This window comes from Alosa sapidissima, chromosome 19 (genome assembly GCF_018492685.1).
Source record: "Alosa sapidissima isolate fAloSap1 chromosome 19, fAloSap1.pri, whole genome shotgun sequence".
NCBI lineage: Eukaryota > Metazoa > Chordata > Actinopteri > Clupeiformes > Clupeidae > Alosa > Alosa sapidissima.
Window position 1 is genome coordinate 2,632,537 of NC_055975.1, and position 16,950 is coordinate 2,649,486.

The window sequence follows — 16,950 nt, forward strand, 5'->3', positions numbered from 1 at the left end:
TGCCTTCTTATTTTTACTTTTTATATTGTTTACTTGAATGTTATGTTTGTCTGTGGACCTAATTGGTAAAATATGTCTTGTCTCCACCGTGGGATAGAAGGAAACGCAATTTCGATCTCTTTGTATGTCTTGACATGTGAAGAAATTGACAATAAAGCAGACTTTGACTTTGACTAGGCTAGATATCACTTTCAGACTAAATGTTAAATTAATTAATTAAATAAAACATAGTATGTACATACAGTAATTTCAACCTTTTCTCAACAAGAACAGTGTGTAATAACCATAATCGACTTCCTATTGCAGTCACCTTTTATTTGTTTCAACAGGCAAATATACAGTTCACTCCAGGAATGAAAACAATGCATTGCTTGTAGGTATGCACACTTTTAATTTGCAAGTTAAATATGGACTTCTGGATGATTTTCTCTTTGGTTTCAAGGGCAGGAAACACAACTCTCGCTCCAACTGACAGGTAAGATTATTGGGTGATGTGATATTCAAGTTGTATTTCTATAAACTGTGAAAGAATAAATGTACGCCTTCCTGGTTAGCTTGCAGTAAGCTTGTACCTTATTGTGCTTATGTGTCTGTTTAAAGCAACACAATGCAGTTCTTTTACCTTAAAATAACAGCTTCAAACTCATTCTCATGCTACACTAACTCATATTATGGAGAATGAAGTGTCTTACATTGCCAGTGTGCCCCTGGAATGCTTAATATTGCACTAGTTGTTGATCAGGTGGGATCATGACCCTTTTAGTCAGTTATTGACTAATTTGGTACCGTGTAAGTACCAAATGGCGTTGAAAATTGATGCCAAGGGGCATAGATATCAATTATCCAATTGTGTTGCTTTAAGTCCTTGAGTGTATTGACATTTGTGTTTTATGTGATCTTAACGCATCTTAAGATCTTAAGGTTGACAAATTCTGTTTCAGTGTTAAGTATGACGATCTTGTTTGTATTACAGACAAAATGACTGCTCAGTTAGGCTATACCTGGGGTTTCTTATGGACAACAATAGCAATGTCATTTGCTGTCCTTACTTGCAGCTTTGTGAAGGAAACAGTAGGTATGTTTCATTCAAATGTCTGAAAAGTGGCCATTTACCTCATGAGAAACCAGTTGGATTACCAGAGCACTAACTGCCTGACTTCAGTTCCTCAATTTACATAGCCATTTTTCATAGGACAATTGTTGTATTACTGCTCTGAGACAACACTAGCTCACTATACTGTATGTCAATATGTGGCACTTTAACTCATAGAGATTCACACAAATGTAATATTTTGGGAAGGACTACATCCTTGATTAATAGCAAATTAGATTTTTTTAATTTGTATGTGTTTTCATCACACAGCTTGTTCAAAAATTGTTGTCATCAATGAACTCACTGGACCTGAGAATAGCACACAATGTCAAGGTACTGTAATGGAAAGCATCCATGTCCTGTAAAGACTAGACTATGTATGACAGGACTATGTATCAAAAATATCAATAATCAGCATCTCTCTGATCTCCTTATTAGGCAGGGGGAATTGTGCTTCAGGTCTTGAAAATTGTACTTCAGGTCTTGAAAAACTGTGGATACTCAATCTTTACCCAAACAAAGATCCTGGTATGTAGTATAGAGGTCCATGTGATATTTTCACACTTGAGCTATGATAATAATTGGTGACTGATAGTGATATACAATACTAAGTGAGCACCAATTTAAGACCGATGAACTGCATTTATGTGCAATTTCAATTCCAAACACAGTATACACATGCAAGGATATACCCTTCAAGGTGAAGAAGGATAACGACTACCACATAATATTCAACAAAACACTTCGTAATATATCTCTCTGGATCACGAAAAACTGGACGTGCAAGCCATCCTCAAAAGGTAAAACATTTATCCATGGACATATAAGCAAAATCAAACACTACAAACTCAAACCCTACTACAATTTACTAACAAGATATAGGTCTAGTTGTCAGAGTTAAGGTTAAAGGCTTAGTAACATCTAATTTTTATGTACATAAGAGGCACATTATTTATGACTTGTGTGAATACTTTTGTAATAGTTGGACTCCTGTTGCTTAATATTTTTAACAATATCACATTCACATTTTCAAGAATATAGCTAACAGTATATGTTGCTATTGATAGAGTGCACCATTTACTAATATGAGTGTTGGATTTAGTCAAACTAAAGAGGGACGTCCCTCACTGTCTTCAAAACTTTTGAAGACACAACTCTTCCAAGAATACCTCACCTCCTAGCACCTCTGACAACCTCACACATTTGATATGTAGGCTTTTTACCACGCTCTTCCCTCTCCTACTTCCTCTACCACTTCTCTTCCTACCATACTTTGACTAGTAGCCTACTGACAGATGCAGTTGTAATTCCTATCTAGGGGTGTCACGATTTCGAAATCGATCGAAATGATATCTTAATCTCGAATTTCGAACTCAAAAGTAGAATCGACGATGCAGCCACACCCCCAATCTCACGTCCAACATGTAGCATGCCAAGACGCACAGACGCACAGGCACATGCTGAACTGCGATGTCAACACTCCTCTAATTTTAGGCTGCAGCCAGTTAAAATATAGGCTACACATCAACCTACCGAAATCGAGGCCCCTCTTGCTAACGTTAACACTAACCTCGCGGTGGGAACGTTTCAAAATAAAAGCCCCACGAAACAGAAAAGGAAAAGACCAAAATAAAGTAAATAACATAAGGAATGCATTAATAGTAATATTTTAAAAAAAGATCGAAAATTGAATCGAATTGTGACTTTAAAATCGAAGATTAAATCGAATCAAGGATTTGGAGAATGGTGACACCCCTATTCCTATCTATAGTCTCTGCTCTGTAGCTTAATACCAACATTGGAACACCCCCCCCCCTCCCCCACCTGTATGCACCATATTGCTCTGTAGCATAGTAATGCTGTATACACCATTTAAAAGCTTGGATTCATGGGAATCCATACATGACAAAATGTTTCATGTACAATCTGTAATGTGCTTTACATGGTCACATTAATTTTACTATGCCTCAATTAATTTGTATCAAAAATGCCCTCCTCCGCCTTTGGTGCTTCCCTACATTCTAGCTGCAGTGTGTATCCTTAGCAATAAGTAGATGCAGCATATTGGGTACTGAAATATTCACAGGAATCCATAGAAATTAAATATTCATGTTTTATCCAATATTAGTTGTGCAGATGTATAGTCCATCTTATACACACCCATTGAACCAACAAAGAAAATGTGTAATATTTTCAATATTTTGTGTAGTCATTATATATAAGAAACTCTGACATACAATCCAAATGAAACTTCGGAGTGTCTTTCATTTGAGACCAGATTATGCTTCTACACCAAGAGGTTGCCACACAGTAAGGCTTTTATTGTCAGTATACATTTTAGGTAACCAAAAGTCCTATGGGGAGTTCCCATAGGGCATTTTACAAAACACATGAGCATTCCTTGGAAAATAATGGTCTAAAGTACTATTTTTTAATTCTATATTGATCTACTTTTGCACACAGCCTCACAAGACCTGGTGCTAGGGCTCAGTTGTGTTTCTAAAGTCATAGCAAGTGACCTAGAGGGCTGAAATGTGGTCAGTTTAGAGATGCTTGTTATCTGGCAGAAAGAAAAAACAATATTCTAGCCTCTGCAACTCTGTGCCAGTATTTCACACAGCTATTCTGATTGTTTCCTAAGAAGGGTCTTGGCTTTCTAAAGAGTCAAGCATTAGATGGTAGGCCAAAAGAGGTGGGAACAGTGCCCTTTGAAGTAGGCACAGTGCAATTTCGGGGGGAAAAGACAAAGAAGTTAAATGGTATTCTATTGCTGTAGCTGTAGCTCTATATGGTTAGATGTAATGTAAAATATCATTTATAGTTAAAACTGATAATGCAGAGATGGTTATTAAGGTGTTGCTAGGATATACATGGTGGTTGCATAGTTAATGAAAGTTGATAGTGTAAAAGTAGACAGTTTAAAAGTTGAATGTAGATAGTTTAAAAATTGTTGATAGACAGATAATTTATTGGGCTCTATCTTGCACTCCAGCGCAATTGACTTTGTAAACTTGCGCTTTTGTCTTTCCTATTTTGCAGTCAGCGCATATTGGAATTTTCCCTCCACAGGTACATGTCTGTAAATTAGGGAATTCAATTGCGCCCACGGGGCCGGTTCAGTGAAAAGAGGGGGCGTGTTCCGGCGCAAACGTTCCCTGTTGATATTTTGCAGTTTCAGAAAACAATTCCGCCATAGACCAGGAAGATCCTGGTCTAAAGTCAGTGGCGCAAATTCAGATGCTATTTTAAGGGCACATGCATGGCCACAGGCACACCGATCTACAGACACCCCGTGCACAGACGGAAACATTCAAAGCCTTGATAATATTTGTCCGTTTCCCGGTTTTGTTCATGCATTACTCCAGCTGCGTTACAAGTGCTTGTCAAAACCTTAGTGTGACTTGTTGTAGCCCATCTGAAATAACTCCAAGCTTTGCCATGTTCCCTCCATTCTTTCGTTGTTTTCAAAAAACGTTTTATATCCATGATGGCCTTGAAGGGTCCGTGTATCATTCGTTCATTTGATATTCAATTGAGAATCAAAAACGAAAAAAACAAAAAATGACAGGCTTTTGATTTCATGGTCAGATCAAAAGTATAACGTTTAAAAAATGGCTTCAGGGCCGAAACTGATTTTGATATTTATTTGTTCCGATTTCTGTGACCTGGAAGTCTATCCAAGTCACTTTCTTGGTCTAGACCGGTCAGTGCTCAGTGTTGCCAATTTAGTGATTTTGTTGCTAGATTTTATTTTGGCCATCCCTAGCGACAGAAAATATTGTCTAACAACTATAGCGAAAAATTGGGCGACGTGCGCAACGATGGCAAACTTGGTTTCGTTGAATCGACAGAAAATCATCTCCCTTCTCATGCCTGTTTTGTTTATGAACATCACATTCGCCCAAAGCGTTGCCCCATGATTATAGAAGTAATGACTGGCCTAGGCTATGTACTGTAGTATCAGCCCATGTTAGGGAAGTAGGCCTAGATGTTAGATCTATCAGCTCTGATCATCATTTGTCGCCAACGTCATTGGAAGGCAGCCAGCTGCAGTAGCCTTCTGGTGAGATTACACCAAAGACAGTAGCTATGACAGGGAAATTAGGGACACATCGTTCAACAAGCACATTGATCAAAGGAAAGAGGGGCTACAACTTCATTCATAAACAGAGCAAATAATTCAAATCGAGCCATAGGCGTAGCCACAGGCGGCCTAGGCCCATCTACTTGTCAGTCTTGCCCGTCCAATTACGTTCACCATCTAAAAAAGACGCGCAAGTCAACACTGCTCAGGGCTTAAAATTAATTTTTCAAAATGGGGGGGAATTCCCCCCTTAGGTTATTAATGTAGGGGGGATTTACACAATTTGGGGGGGAGGGGGGGTCGATTCTGATACCAAGTCAAGAATTGCGATTTCAATACTTCGATACTTTTTTAAAAAAAGTGTTTGATTTTGGGGCCCCCACCACCCTGACGTCATCAGTAATATATACTGTAGTGGGATCATTCACAACAGTGGACATCCTAGATTCTGCTTGACTCTCTCCACACACACAAACACACACTGAAAATGATAGCTTATGTGATATGTTTCTATCATATATTTTTGAATTCATATAGAGTGTATTTATTTAATAATGCATTTTTTTAAAGTATAGCATTTTACTAGTAATTACTAGTAGCTAAACATATTTATTAATTTGAATGCCTCATATTGACGTTTAACCTATAACACTTAGGCATATCTTTAATGTGGTGTGTAGGTCCAATTGAGTGCACATTGCTGATGAGTAGGTGTAATTGAGTGCCTGTCACTTTAAGAAAATACGTGAGAGTAATTCTATGGAGTAATTAGCCCCCCTTCAACCTGACGGTTTTAGGCTATAGTCGCTAGTGAATAAAAGTTGTGCACAGTGCGGTATGTGTATGCAAATCATTATGTTTTCTATGTCATTAGATACAATAAATGTTGAAAAAACTAACATGTCGAAGACAATCTTTCTGGGATCAAGTGTTGACGTGACCTGACTGAGCTAGCAGGATAGTTACCAAGGAGCTCTTTCCAGATGTAAAAGTTTGCCATGGTAGCGTAGCCTATTTGCGTAAACGCAAAGTGGTTCTCTCTCTCTCTCTCTCCGTGTGTGTGTGCGTCTGCATGAGGCTATGTTCAATTCAACTCGGTAGTTGATCAGTCCGGTCAATAGCACCGCATTCACGCCACTTAATGATTAGGCTATATTAACGTCATCAGACAGGCTGTAAAAGTGTATGCGGGAATTTCTCGCATTATGATGGCTAGAGTTGCGGGACTTGAACAAATTATGCGCAATACCCGCAATCCCGCAGTGAAATTTAAGCCCTGCTGCTCTGTGAGCTCAAGAATCAGTCAAATCGCGAACAGGCGGCAGCTCCGTTTAATTGTCAGGTGTGAAATGCGTTCATATTCCACTTTTTATGTCATAGACGTTGCATGCCTATGGAAGGAAAGGCTTTGCAGTAGGATTGTCCAAGCTGTTGCTTCAGTTTGTGGTTTAAGTTATGCGACGCACCGTTGCTGGGTTCATGCCGTTTTGCGCAAGTTTAAAATGTTACAGGCCTACATTCATGCATTGTTTTGCTCCAGTTTTTTGTTTCTGCCTAATTTGTCAGCTGTGATCAAATGCGTTCAATAAATTCCACTATGTCAATATAACATGCCGATTAATGTTTGTATGGTGTATCTCATCTAGGCTTCTCTTAGGTTATGTTCAATCAAATTGGCACCCTTTTCTTTCTGTGCCCACCCATTTGAACATTTCTGGCTAAGCTAATCAGTAGAAAAACCTATTCGTTGAGGGGGAAAAAGAGATTCTGTTGCTCTGTCCGAGTGGTCATTTAAATATATATCTTTAGGTTAAATTGTGTGTGGTAAAGTTATAATCGGACTGGTAGGCCTAGTCCGATTTAACACTGCAAAACAGAAGCAGCAGTTGGCAATGGAAGTGAATAAATCATTTCTGGGTCAGAGCAATCGGAAGAAATAAACATCAAAATCAGTTTTGGGCCTGAGGCCGTTTTTTAAACGTTCTACTTTTGATCTGATCATGAAATCAAAAGTCTGAAAAACAAAGCATTATTTGTTGGTTTGTATCACATTTCATAAACAAATAATGAAAAAACAAGTCCTTTTTTTGTTTTTTGTTTTTCCATTTTGGATTCTCAATTGAATATCAAATGAACGAATGATACACGGACCTTGAAATCTTGAGTTTGTGAATTAGCTTAAATCAGCTTATGATGTGCTGTTAACCAGCAACCATAGATAGTAAAAGAAAGCAGCAAGTAGCCTTGGTTACAATTTCTGTAGTTGCTGCATCCATTTATTGTTATTCTCTCTCCTACTCAAACAAAAGTTGTGCATGCATTAAGTTGATGATAACGTGTTTACAAACTCTACATAAAATATTGTAAATAGCCTAGTCCAAACCATCAAATAGCATTTCTCCAAATCATACATAATTACAAGGACAAATATTACCACACGAGGGAAATCAGTGTGTGATTTGTAGATAGTTTAATGGATGGAAGGTTTAATGGTGGGTGATTGGTTTGGAGAAGATGAATACAAAGAAAGTTGGATGGAAGGTGCCTTATATTATTGTAGAATGGAGGGCTGTATTTTGGGCACCAGCGCATGGCGTAAAGTTCGTTATTCACCCGCGCGAAGTTTAATTCGGTATTTTGCACGTTTATTTTTTAAACATTGCGCCCAGGGGTGTGGCAATTAACAACCTAGGGAGGGGACTAGCGCGTTGTCTAAAAATCGCTATCATACACCATCTAAACCTGGTCAGGCCCAAGTCTTTGCATGGAATCATTGCCTCAATATCAACAAATCAGGATGTAGGCTATGAATCTGATTGAATTTAGTATTGGCCATCCCCAAAATGCACCAAAATACAGGAAATCACATCAAACAAATTAAAACATTTCTGGGGGAGGCCCCAGAAATTGACCTAGATGAGGAGATGGAAAATGATACAGGTGCAAATCAGTTTAATTGGCTCTTTGTAGGGGCCTATTGAGCAGCTGGCAGTTGATAGACAGATAGTTTAATGGATGTTGATAGACACATATACATGGCTAGATGTCCCGTCCACGCTGCTGGCCAATGGAGGTCGACGTCTGCACCTGGAGGCTATCTTGCCACAGTCGGCTCGCTCACTCATAACATTGTTTTTCAATGGTGCATACTTTTTAAATAACCATAACTTGCTCAATTTTCTACCATCTCGTTTCTAACATCTCGTTTTTAATGTTTGTTATAAACCTCAGAGATATAGTTATGACTAGGGATGTATGAAAATTTAACCTCACGATTATAGTGACCAAAATGATCACGGTTTTCGGTATTATCACGGTATTGTATACAAGTGTGTTCAATATGTTCAGAAAGCACTGATAGGCCTACACAAGCTGAAATAGTTTCAAGTGTCCCTTTCACTTTTTTCTTGGTCATGTTTAATTCATGTTTTATTCATGTTTTTTTCTTGGTCATGTTTAAGGCTATGTGCTTATAGCCATACTTACCCTGCCATAACTTGGAGTTTGCTATTTCTGTTATTTGGATCCAATGAGTGAGACCAAAGTAAGCGTTCGAAATAAAACTTTAGGCTACTGTATTCTCCTGATAACGTGAGTGGAATGGATTTAATGTGGACGCAAACATAAAAAGACGCAGAGTAGCTACATGATACAGTGCACATAAAATCATGCCTCGATTGTTTTCAGGGTTTTTTCTTAGTACTCGGTGACTTTGAGAAACAGAGATCTATGTGAAAAATTTAACACTTGCCATTTACATTTACATTATTTGTAATTAGATTACCGGAAAGGCTTTTCCCTGGCATGCCCTCTAAATCATCTATTAAAAATGAGGTCACTTTTGAAGTTTTTTAGGCGACTTGGTGGCCCCAAGATGATACCTTTTTCTATTACTCTCCAACAGTGGTTCTTATGGAAATGTTGCCATCCTCCATACTGTGCGTGGGGGCAAGATAACCTTGGGTCTTTGTCCAAGCATGTTTGTCACATTTCCAGTTGATTAGAATTTTTTAATTATTGTTTTAACTGTAAATATGGGCATTTTCAACAAAGTACCTAGTTTTTATAGCCATTCCCTGACTTACAAATGTCAACACACTTTATTTGTATTTAGATTTAAAAATGACTAGGGGATCTAGCCTTTATGTCACTTTATTTTCACACCTTAGTGAAAAAGAACTCCATCAACTACTTCTAAAAAGTTCACAGACACTCTGATTAACTTAAAAGTGCTCTAAGCAATGTTAAACGGTTTCTAAACTAAATAAAAACATTTGTCACATACAGCAAACATCACCTCACCATCCGCTAGATGCCTGTGCTCTGAATACACTGTAAAAAAAATGCGGTCTCTGTGGACAGCCCAGGCTCCAAAAACAACAAAAACAGGCAATAAAAACAACTTGGTCCAGCCTGGACCATAAATACATATGTACTGTAGCAGACGGGACCTGCGTCCGCTTAGTAAGGGTAAATCACTCTTCCTGAATGGCTGGAGATCAGAGGATCTAAGTCCCTAACCCCCAGGCCTATTAGTCTCGGATCTACCCTGCCCGCTCAGCAAAGCACAATAGCTTAGGCTTTAGGATTTGGACCGGTCACGGTGGGGACCTAAAGTGCAGGATATCAGTAGCCTGTGTCAGTGTGTGTGACTTAACCTGTATTCTCCCTAACTACTGTACCTTACAGACAGAGGATGAGACGCCCCTACTTCAGGAAAGATGGAGAAAACTTAATAAAAGCAACAGTGTAAAAGTTGAAAAAGAAGTGGTTATTTATTATACTAAGTACCAGTATCCTAATACTGATTAAGATAGAAAAGTAAAGAAAATATATGTATTTATAAATCAAATGTGAACTGTATAGGAATGGTTTCCCTATCAACTTGTAACCACCATGAAATGTTCAAAACTTTGTATTATCCACTTCACCAGAGTGGCTCAATAACACTTAACACCATCAGCATGTATCTAAATACACTGCACAGATAAACCTCATATGTAAATAACAGCAGTATATGCTTGTGAATTTAATTCACACAACAGTAGCCTACAGGTCGATTATAACCTCAGAAACAGTTTCACAGTGTGTTTCACAATACACTCATTAACACTCAATGCACCTCAGTTCAATGTTCATTTTGGTTCGGATTGTCCACGTTACGTACGTGCCGGCCGTACTCCAATTAATAGAACTGAACATGTCCTTCACGAGCGCGTTGCTATCCATTGACAATGGTGGAGTCATGTGTGGCAGAGAAGCCGTTTGCACGAAACCGCCGGGTGAATTTTCTCTTACCGCTTTCACACCTTTAACGACACCGGCAAGAAAAAACCTCGCGTGTACACACAGAGGTCTAACCGGCTAAATGTGCTGTAGTGCATATGCCAGACCAGTCGATGGCGCTGCTGTGCAGAAGCTTCACGATAATTTCGCGTGAATCGCGTAGAAGAAAACATTGTTGAAACAGTTTAGTCAAAGATTTTATAGTTAACTAAGATGAATCATAAGACGATTAACCAATGGAACGAAATGGCACTAGTTCCGGACTCCTAAATAGGCGTGTCAAAACATAAACTTTTCTCTGAATAAGCAATAATAACTTATACATATAATTTGGATACTATTTTACAGTCATTGTTTGTGTGTGATGCCAATGAAACACTCTTTCGGACACGGAATGAATAATTTCATTTTGCCCCGTTAACCGTGCTAGCTAGCTAGCTAACGTTAGCACAGTAAACGGAAAGTGAATGGGAATGTTCGCTAGCTAGCTAGCAGCTAAGAACATTGGTTAAACTTATATATTGTTGCAAACAAACCTGAAATAACATATGTTCAGCAACTTTGTGGTAGTCTACTAGTTCTAGCAAAAAATATGTTAGGTTAGTTTATCAACCATCTCTGAGTCTAGAGCCTCTGAGAACAGGTGGCTGTGCACCAGAGCTTTGAGGAGACAGTGACAGATCACGAACAAAGCCGTCTTTTGTCTTTATTTGTTTCGTTGGAAATACAATTTCAATGTCGGAATGTTAGGGAGACATGTGGCTTCTAGAAAATGGGTTCAAAACTTACATCGCTGAATGTAGGGCTAAGGGATTGGTCATATTCCGTGAAAATGTTCATTTCTCCCATAGGAATACATAGACACTGGACCTCCCGCTAGACTCCTAAATGGGTCGACAGCTTCAAACCCCACGTCACAACATGCCAGAATTTACCCTCTTATGAATCGTCTCGCTTTATCAACCGTCTCTGGTTTAGTTTCGTCAGAGAATGTCTAACGGTACCGATCCACTTGCACGACACTTCATTTTGTCGTGTCGCATTCCACTCTAGTCCTATGGGTGACGTCAAGCGACTTTAACGCGCCTGCAAAGCATTCCGGGAAGGCAGAGCTGCATTTCAAAATATGTCGCGCGTCAAAAAGCTGGGCGAAGCCAGAGCCCGTTTACGGAGAGCCGGATCACTCCCTATTAACTCCATTGTACCTGCAATCTGCTGCAGTTCCGCTAGGGGCGATCACGAATAAGTGCATAAACAATGGGGGACTATGGAGCTAAACGGCTAAATGTGTCTCTTTAACCTGGTTGTCCTTGAAAAATCGAAGATTGGATTGTGGTTTCTGCAAGATCAATATGGATTATAGGTCAAAAGTTGAATGAACGAGTACTTACGTCCTTTCGATGTCTTACAGGTTGGGTCGTTGTTAGCTCACAACTCACTAGCTTTCTGATAATGAATGACGTCATTGACACATTTGAAAGGCTTTTTAGAACAAATAAGTGACTCAAAAAATATAATACTCAGCGGTGTGTATTTTCTCTGCCCTCTCTTTCGCATGCAACATTCAAATTTCTGGCCAAAAAATTATATCCCGAGAAAAGTGGATTTGAGGGGTACAGCTCCATAGCCCTCCATTCATTCTGCACTTATTCGTGAGCGCCCTCATGAACCAGAATTGGAACTGCAACCAGTTCAGAAACCGGAAGCTTCCCGAGAGTGGCGGTTCTCCCCTTATTAGATATTCTCTGGCGAAGCCCATCTTTATGCAAATGAATCTGTTGAACGCGAGGCGACTCTCCAATGAAAGGACAAGGTTGTAGGTCCTTTGTTCTACCACAACGGTGCCTGTGAAACTTTGGTTCCGCTAGTGTTAATTTCGTCAGACGAGACGAGAGGAAATATGTTCGTCAACAACCTTTTTTTTCATGACTAAGACGAGACGACGACGAGATGGCACTAATGTCCTGAAACACTAACTAAGACTATCTTAAGATGCATTATTGTTGACGAAAAAAGACGAGACTAAAATGTTTTGCATGAAATAAAAACAAAATAAAAAAGATAAAATCTCTCTTCATTTTCGTCTACAAAATGAGAAGACAGAATATCTAGCTGTTACGTTTTCAAAATATTCCGAATGAGTTCATGCTCCTGTAGGCTAGTCTACCCTGTGGCTGCAACACGAAACTACATGGAACAAGAACACCGGAGATTTCTGCCAGAGTTAAGCTAACTACCTAGCTTTATGACACAATGCTACATACCCAGAAGTTGAAGCTTCTCTCATACAAACTAACATCCCCCAGAATGTCCATACGAAAATGTTTAGCATGTAATGTCAACTATTTGACTAGTTACACTGATGATTCAAAGTTTGCTAGCAAGTAAGCTAATATGGAAAGTTCGCTAACAAGTTAGCTATGGATAAGATGGAGAGTTTGTTTGGGGAATGTGTTGCCTTTGGGCGCATATCGCCATCTAACGTGGTGGAGTAAAACATTAATACTTGGGTCTACGACAGTGTTTCTCAAACTTTTTCAGACGAAGGACCACTTAACTAACCCTAGCTAAAAAAAAGAAAGATTAGACCTACTTCACCAGTATATTAGTCTACACAATAGGCCTACTCACTGAACCACCTTGCTTATTGTGTCAGAGGATTCATATGATTTAAACTGGCATATCTTACATATACAGTGTTGCAGAACTGTTTGGATTTACATACAAGTTGGTTCAATATTGCAAACAACTCATCTATATTATATTTTACCATGTCTGCTCGCGGACCACTTGGGATAGCTTGCGGACCACCACACTTTGAGAAACACTGGTCTACGAATATCATGACAGTGGTCCAGTCAAATCTTTTACTGTCTATGGTCAAATCCCAGCCGAGCTATAATTGTAGCTTGACTTACCTGTGCATGTAAACATACTGACTGACAAAAAATCAGAATGAGTAATTATAACAGACGAGTAGCTCTGTGGGCACACAATATTGTTGGAAAATTGAGATGTGTGAAAACTATTTGACTCAAATGGTAATCAGAAATAATTTGTTATATAAAAAAAGACTAAACTGTTTTGACTAAAACTGACTAAGACTAAGATACCTTTAGTTTTCATTTGACTAAAACTAGACTAAAATAGTCGACTAAAACTTGACTAACAAAAATTATATTTGAATGACTAAATATGACAAAGACTAAAAAGGACATTTCGTCACAAGACTAAGACTAAATTAAAAATAGGTGACAAAATTAACACTAGGTTCCGCTTACAAGACAAATAATGTTTTAACGATCTCTTCCACGACCACCTAGTAGTCCATAAAACAAACGAAACTAGGATTTGGATGAATATATTGACTGTTGGTGTTTCTGGTGAGGATTTGAGATTGCATTGAGTAGTTTAAATAAAACAGGATTTCGAAATGGCTTGCATAGTTGGTTTAGGCTATTAATGTGTTGTATACTGTTAAGTACATGCCTAAAATTGTGGTCCATTTGTGGAAAAACACTTAAGATACCTTAAAACGAACTGAGTATGAGCTGGTAACTGACATTTTAAATAAAACGCCCACACATGACTGAACGTGGGGAGGCAGCGCGACATCTATGCGACAGGACAAAATGAAGTGTCGTGCAAGTGGATCGGTACCGTAAACGGGCTCTGGTTCCGTGGAGCTAGCGACAGTAAGCGACCATACGCGACAATAGCGGGCAATATGGCAGCGAAAAGCGTCAAAATAAAGGTATAGACTAACGATCAGATAAAAGTAGGTTAAAATTCGGATTTCAGAGTATTTCAAAGGTTTACACGAAATGTAAACATGTTGCTGAAACTTAGCCTATGTAAATGCATGTGCAAATGTTGTGGAAGGATTACCTTTTTCATGAACATGACCTAAAATAACACTATTATCAAATAACACTTAGTTCAAACTTAGGGTGGTAGGCTAAAAAAAGTTCGCCTTTGTAGGTACCAGCCCATACTACTCTGTACCGAGTCACATACTAAGCCTGTAATTGACACACACTGTTGAACTTCAATTTGTGTGGCTGTGAAAACAATAAGTTGTGCATATATAAAAGGGGGTGAAATGAAATCCTTATAACATGTACTTTCAGAATATATATATATAGATATGTATACCAAGTTCGCCTTTGTAGGTACCAGGCCATACCAAGTGTGTACCGAGTCATATGCTTATTGGCCTGTCATTGGCACACTGTTGAACTTCAAATTGTGTGGCTGTTAAAACAATAAGTTGTGCATATGTAAAAGGGGGGTGTAATGAAATCCTTATATCATGTACTACTTTCAGAATATATATAGATATTTATACCAAATTCGCCTTTGTAGGTACCAGGCCATACACTGTGTGTGCCGAGTCATATACTATATGTCTGCCATTGACACACACTGTTGAACTTCAAATTGTGTGGCTGTAAAAACAATAAGTTGTGCATATGTAAAAGGGTGGTGAAATTAAATCCTTATAACATGTACTTTCAGAATATATTTAGATATTTATGCCAAATTAGCCTTTGTAGGTACCAGGCCATACTAACTCTGTACCGAGTCATATACTAGTTCTGCCATGACACACACTGTTGAACTTCAAATTGTGTGGCTGTGAAAACAATAAGTTGTGCATATGTAAAAGGGGGGTGAAATGAAATCCTTATAACATGTACTTTCAGAATATACATAAATATTTATACCAAGTTCGCCTTTGTAGGTACCAGGCCATACTAAGTGTGTACCGAGTCATATACTATAGGCCTGTCATTGGCACACTGTTAAACTTCAAATTGTGTGGCTGTGAAAACAATAAGATGTGCATATGTAAAAGTGGGGTGAAATGAAATCCTTATAACATGTACTTTCAGAAAATATATAGATATTTATACCAAATTCGCCTTTGTAGGTACCAGGCCATACTAACCCTGTACCGAGTCACATACTAATCCTGTTGACACACACTGTTGAACTTCAAATTGTGTGGCTGTGAAAACATTAAGTTGTGCATATGTAAAAGGGGGGTGAAATGAAATCCGTATAACATGTACTTTCAGAATATATATAGATATTTATACCAAATTTGCCTTTGTAGGTACCAGGCCATACTAACTCTGTACCGAGTCATATACTATTGAGGGATTTCTCCATGTTCGCCCTTCTATATGATTGCTTCAGCTAGACTAGAATGTATGGGAGAAGTGCGTGTTTGGCAAGGTAGCTGTCCGTGGTCCTGGAGTGCCTGGAGCGGATATCGCGATAGAGCGATGACCGCTTGCACCCCCTGTGTAAGGAGGATGAGTAACAGGGCAATTGGTGAAATGGAGGAGTAGGGGGAGGAGGGGGGATGATTTCGCGAACGTCGGAGCGTGTGACGTATGGAAAAGGAGGTCGGCTTAAATAGGCCTACCCTGCGGCGGCAGTGGGTGAGTTAATTGCTGTCAATCATCCCGAAGGCTCCACCCGAACTTTGTTTATAAAACATCATTTCACTAGTTCGCCCTTCTATATGATTGCTTCAGCTAGACTAGAATGTATGGGAGAAGTGCGTGTTTGGCAAGGTAGCTGTCCGTGGTCCTGGAGTGCCTGGAGCGGATATCGCGATAGAGCGATGACCGCTTGCACCCCAAAAGATCACAGAGAAAGGCCGCTACCAACTACATAAGTGCTTGCTGAGCGAGTCGTAAATCCGCTAGATTGGAGCGGATGTAAGACTGGTAGGCATCCGAGGACCAACGGCCCAGTATTTTAATTTGTTGCTCCCATAAGCCGTTGAGCGCAGCTGTTGTGGCAGCTCCTATCCTGAAGGAGTGTGCGGAGTAGCGATCCGCGGGAAAACCAGATTTGACTAGAATGGTTTTTTAAGAGTGTCTGGAATCTGTGGCGAGTGATGGGTAGCCCTTCGTCTGACACGAAGGGCGGGCTAGTAGACGAAGCTTGAGCTGACCGATATGAGATGTAGTGAGATAGGTATTGGAAAGGCTGAAGATCTGAGGCGGAGTTAAATGGATATGGAGTGTCCTTTTCGGGACTGATCGGTTTTACTCTGTTTGATGGTAAATCGAATGGTGTCTTGGTCTAGCTGCTCTAGATCTGCGATGCACGGGTGGACATCGGGAATGAAGAGAGACGAAGGGCATGTAAACTCGCTACATCTCAGCAGCCCAAAAAGGCCAGTAGAAACATAACGGAGATGGTGGAATCGGAATGCGGTGACATGAACCCTTTGCGAAGGGTAGCGAGGCAGGTGGCGAGAATGCTTGAGGTAATGGGAAGGCGGGAGTCTTGGGGGACTGGATGTTGCCTACGGATACCTTTAATTAACAAGCCTATCCTGGTGTCGGAGAAGGGGCATTCGGAGCCGTGGGGGCGTTTGTAGAAGAAATGAATGCCAGCTAGGTAGACTCTAATGGAAGAAACTTTGATCCCGAGTGAAGTGTGGGCGTAGGTGATAAATGATGAT

At 39.5% G+C, this 16,950-nt stretch overlaps 1 protein-coding gene across 2 annotated transcripts in view; it reads left to right on the forward strand.

Annotated features, from left to right (window-relative positions):
• The first annotated feature begins 357 nt into the window (after nucleotides 1–357).
• Nucleotides 358–16,950, forward strand: part of LOC121693483 (adhesion G-protein coupled receptor G2-like) — a 41,827-nt gene continuing 25,234 nt past the window's right edge. For both annotated transcript variants that reach the window (XM_042072907.1, XM_042072908.1), the window contains exons 1-5: nucleotides 358–475; nucleotides 974–1,075; nucleotides 1,364–1,426; nucleotides 1,532–1,621; nucleotides 1,765–1,893. In XM_042072907.1, coding sequence (XP_041928841.1) covers nucleotides 979–1,075; nucleotides 1,364–1,426; nucleotides 1,532–1,621; nucleotides 1,765–1,893 — 379 coding nt within the window. In that variant the 5' untranslated portion in view covers nucleotides 358–475; nucleotides 974–978. The remainder of the gene's footprint in view (nucleotides 476–973; nucleotides 1,076–1,363; nucleotides 1,427–1,531; nucleotides 1,622–1,764; nucleotides 1,894–16,950) is intronic.